We start from the raw sequence: 5000 nt of genomic DNA, 5'->3' as shown, positions 1-5000 counted from the left end.
TCTGCTAGTGTGTGTGTCTGTCTCTGCTAGTATGTGTCTGGCTCTGTGTCTGCCTCTGTGTCTGCCTCTGTGTCTGCCTCTGCTAGTATGTGTCTGCCTCTGCTAGTGTGTGTGTCTGTCTCTGCTAGTATGTGTCTGGCTCTGTGTCTGCCTCTGTGTCTGCCTCTGTGTCTGCCTCTGCTAGTATGTGTCTGCTTCTGTGTGTGCCTCTGCTAGTATGTGTCTGGCCGGTTGGATAAAAATGCACCACATTTTAGAGGTTATTGGGATTGTGGACTGTTCAAAAACTAAGATGTTAAAACATGCCAACAACAGGTAGGATGTATCTCAGTCAATTAGTGGCCATCAGATACCGAACTCTGCAGTGTGAAGACCTATAAGACGTGTGCGTGCTACACTTACACACTAGCTAGCTTACGCTCACATTCACAGCTACAGCACACAAATACAAAACCACACAGCAACACATTAAACACCAAACACCTTTACCTACACACTAGCTAGCTTACGCACACATTCCCAGCTACTGCACACAAATACAAAACCACACAGCAACACATTAAACACCAAACACCTTTACCTACACACTAGCTAGCTTACGCACACATTCCCAGCTACTGCACACATTTATGCAAAACCACACAGCAACACATTAAACACCAAACACCTTTACCTACACACTAGCTAGCTTACGCTCACATTCACAGCTACTGCACACATTTATGCAAAACCACACAGCAACACATTAAATACCAAACACCTTTACCTACACACTAGCTAGCTTACGCACACATTCCCAGCTACTGCACACATTTATGCAAAACCACACAGCAAGCATCACATTCAACACCTATCGCCTTCACCTGTGCACACCTGGCCAAGTTGATGCCTGTGGATGAGGCCCAGGCATCCAATCACATGCTTCCTTCACAGTGCATGAGCCAGGAAAGAGTCACCACCATTCCATGTCATATCAACCAGGACTTTCCACCTCAAATTGTTCTTTTTCTCTCTTCTGGTGAAAGATGAATCAATATGATGTAGAAATCAGGGGCCGTATTCACAAAGAAAAGTAGCTCATAAGTGGCGAATTTAGGAGAAACTCCTAAAAATAATGGGCGTGTCAGTCTTAAATGTAGGACTCCTATTTTTTTTACTAAGAGCAATTCACAAAATATTTTATCCCTAAAAGTAGCACTTAGGTCTAGGACAGCTTAAAACTCCTCATGAGGACTCCTAAGTCACTAAGACCTATTCACAAAAAGTCTTAAAATGGCTGAAGCCAGACGCAACGTATTGGAGACAATGAACGACTCTGAATTGTTGAGAAGATATCGCTTAAACCGTGAAGGAATCAACATTTTACTAGAATTAGTGCGGGATGCAATCACGTCTCCAACTAATCGAAACAACCCAATCAGTCCGGAAGTTAAATGTTTGATAACATTAAGATTTTTGGCTACGGGGAAAATGCAACGAAGACGACTACAGAATATCGCAATCATCAGTAAGCCGATTCATTCATCAAACAATCACCGCACTCTGTAGACCACACATTGTTCAACAGTTTATCCGGTTCCCTTTGGACAATCGCCTACTTCAAAGGATCAAGGTCAATTTCATGGCGATTGCAGGAATGCCCGGTGTCGTGGGTGCCATCGATGGAACACACATTAAAATAATTAGGACGTCTTTGTAATAATAAGGACGTCTTTGTAATCCGCAAAAAGGTACATTCAATTAATACACAGATAGTGTTTGATCCAAATTTCACAATCATAGATATTGTTGCGAAGTGGCCTGGATCTACTCTACGATTCGCGCATTTTAATGGACAGCGGTCTGCGCTAGGTTTTTGAGCGGCACCATGTACCTGCTGGATGCCACTTGTTGGGTGACAGTGGTCATCCATGCAAGACATGGCTTTTGACACCCTTCCTCAATCCACAACCGGGAGCACAGTTGAACTACAACATGCAAGTATACGCCTGAGGCCTATTTTTCTGACACAATACCTGTAGCCGCGACGGCTCTTTTAAAGTCCACTCCGCAATCTCCATCCTACATTGTGACTGGAGCGCATACCACCGCTTCTCGCAGTCATCGACAGAGCGACACACGGCAGGGAATGAAGCATTTATGTTAACACATATGTCCTCCCATGCCTCACGCTTCTTTTTTGTGGTCACCCCACAGCCAAATTTAGCTTTTATAACTCCCTTCCTCTCCAGCACACTCTGGGCCAACATGGACAGTTGGTCCTGGGACCAGTTCGACTTTCTCTTACGTCTCGCCCTCGTTTCATCCATTATGACAGGAGGACTTAAAGAGCCGTATGGACTGATATTTGAAGTGTTTAAGGGCTGGAAATATGCCGATTACCTAATAGTTTGCAGGGAGCTTTAATTATTACTTCCTTGATTTCATGCAATTTCCGTGTTTTTTTCGGCAATTTCTCTTTCTCTAACGTGCAAAGCGTCATTCTCGTTGGATGCACAAACTTGTCATCATGCGTGTGCATTCTGCTAAGTGCACTATCCATAACTATTTAATATGACTTCATTTGAAGCCTAGGTTATTCTCTTATTTTCTGTTGATTTAGTGGGATCGTTAGGGGGATGTTAGAACTGAGTTTTGAATGAGAGCGCCTGTCAGCAACCAATCACCGTACGCACCGCTTCTAAACTCGTGCATGAGAATGGACGTCATCCATAGCAACGGAGTTTTTATCTTAAGCTTAGGAGTTGGTATTATCCTTAGTATGAGTAGGTCTCAGAGCCGTTGTCACTTTTAAGAAATTACTCCTACGTAAAAGGTTTTAGCGCGAGTTAGGAGCACTCCTAATGGTAAGATAAAAGGCTTTGTGAATACGGCCCCAGAACTATAAGAGCCCTGAGGCAATTATGTATTAAGTTACAGCCACTTCTACAGTGTGTGTGTGTGTGTGTGTGTGTGTGTGTGTGGGGGGGGGGGTCACGAACAATTTTCACCTAAATTATAGAGCAAGTTTAGGGCTTCATAAAGCTACTTAGAAATGTTGTATACCTATCATTTGACTTATAGGACCACTGTGTGCTTACACGCTTTAACACACACACACACACCTGCCTTATAGGACCACTGTGTGCTTACACGCTTTAACACACACACACACACACACCTGCCTTATAGGACCACTGTGTGCTTACACGCTTTAACACACACACACACACACACACACCTGCCTTATAGGACCACTGTGTGCTTACACGCTTTAACACACACACACACACACACCTGCCTTATAGGACCACTGTGTGCTTACACGCTTTAACACACACACACACACACCTGCCTTATAGGACCCCTGTGTGCTTACACGCTTTAACACACACACACACACAAACACACACCTGCCTTATAGGACCACTGTATGCTTACACATTTTAACACACACACACACACACACCTGACTTATAGGACCACTGTGTGCCTACACACTTTAACACAACTCTGTTCTGTCTCCCAACAGAGAAGGAGGATATGTTCCAGAATGTTCTATCTCAGGTGGCCGAGCAGTTCAGCAAGTAATGGCCATGTCTGATGTATTCCCCATGTGTTTCTGTAGTTATGATTGTGATCTCCATGTGTTGCTGTAGTTATGATTAAGATCGTCATGTGTTGCTTTAGTTATAATTAAGATTGTCATATGTTGCTGTAGTTATAATTAAGATCGTCATATGTTGCTGTAGTTATGATTTCGATCGTCGTGTGTTGCTGTAGTTATAATTAAGATCGTCATATGTTGCTGTAGATATGATTGTGATCTCCATACGTGTGTTGCTGTAGTTATGATTTTGATCTCCATATGTTGCTGTAGTTATGATTGTGATCGTCATGTGTTGCTGAGGTTATGATTGTGATCTGCATGTGTTGCTGTAGTTATGGTTGTGATCGTCATGTGTTGCTGTAGTTATGATTGTGATCTCCATGTGTTGCTGTAGTTATGATTGTGATCTCAATTTGTTGCTGTAGTTATGATTAAGATCGTGATGTGTTGCTGTAGTTATGGTTGTGATCTCCATGTGTTGCTGAGGCTATGATTGTGATCTGCATGTGTTGCTGTAGTTATGATTGTGATCGTCATGTGTTGCTGTAGTTATGATTGTGATCTCCATGTGTTGCTGTAGTTATGATTGTGATCTCCATGTGTTGCTGTAGTTATGATTGTGATCTCCATACGTGTGTTGCTGTAGTTATGGTTGTGATCGTCATGTGTTGCTGAAGTTATGGTTTTGATAAAAGGCAGTTTACACCGAATGTGTTTGTTACCATAGCACCTTTGTTTGCACTTAGCTTAGTGTAAAGTAGTAAATAAACTCAAGACAGTCACTTTTGATTAAAGCCGAATGTGATGTTGGTTCATCGGAAACTAGCCACCCATCACCACTGCAGTGCAGGGCCAGAAAGTGAAGGTCTATACTAATGCTATACTCTTTGCAGGGCCAGAAAGTGAAGGTCTATACTTAATGCTCCACTTACTGCAGGGAGAGAAAGTGAAGGTCTATACTAATGCTATACTCTTTGCAGGGCCAGAAAGTGCAGGTCTATACTAATGCTCTACTCTTTGCAGGGCCAGAAAGTGCAGGTCTCTACTAATGCTCCACTTTCTGCAGGGCCAGAAAGTGCAGGTCTATACTAATGCTCTACTCTTTGCAGGGCCAGAAAGTGCAGGTCTATACTTAATGCTCTTCTCTCGGCAGGGCTTTCCGAATCAACGAGCTGAAGACGGAGGTGACCAACAGGCTTGCCATGCTTGAAAAGAGAGTGGAGTGTAAGTTTGGGCCAGTCTTTATCTTAAGCACATTAAGGAAAAATCCCAGTGTTTGTATGCACTTACAACACCAGTTTCACCACCAGTTAGTTAGAGTTAGTGCTCTTATTACGTGACTTAATATGCATCTGTGTTATAGCCAATGCATGTGTGTTATAGCCATTGCATGTGTGTTATAAGCCTGTTC

General features: G+C 43.0%; 1 protein-coding gene and 1 pseudogene across 2 annotated transcripts in view; one reads left to right on the top strand and one right to left on the bottom strand.

Moving 5' to 3' along the window:
* The window catches only part of LOC308378196, a 1604-nt pseudogene extending 694 nt beyond the window's left edge, over positions 1–910 (bottom strand). Inside the window, exons 1-2 of the transcript in view lie at positions 864–910; positions 419–432 (exon numbers count right to left, since the gene is read on the bottom strand). The product of the transcript in view is annotated as an uncharacterized misc_RNA (transcript). The remainder of the gene's footprint in view (positions 1–418; positions 433–863) is intronic.
* The window catches only part of pde9ac (phosphodiesterase 9ac), a gene marked incomplete at both ends in the record, with an annotated part of 22172 nt that overhangs the window by 5835 nt on the left and 11337 nt on the right, over positions 1–5000 (top strand). Inside the window, 2 exon segments of the mRNA XM_080855283.1 lie at positions 3512–3566; positions 4743–4813. Coding sequence (XP_080711409.1) covers positions 3512–3566; positions 4743–4813 — 126 coding nt within the window.

The sequence above is a fragment of the Sprattus sprattus genome (assembly GCF_963457725.1).
Source record: "Sprattus sprattus genome assembly, chromosome: 17".
Classification (NCBI taxonomy): Eukaryota; Metazoa; Chordata; class Actinopteri; order Clupeiformes; family Clupeidae; genus Sprattus; species Sprattus sprattus.
The sequence above is the reverse complement of the archived record's forward strand: the minus strand, read 5'-3'. Positions and strand labels throughout refer to the sequence as shown.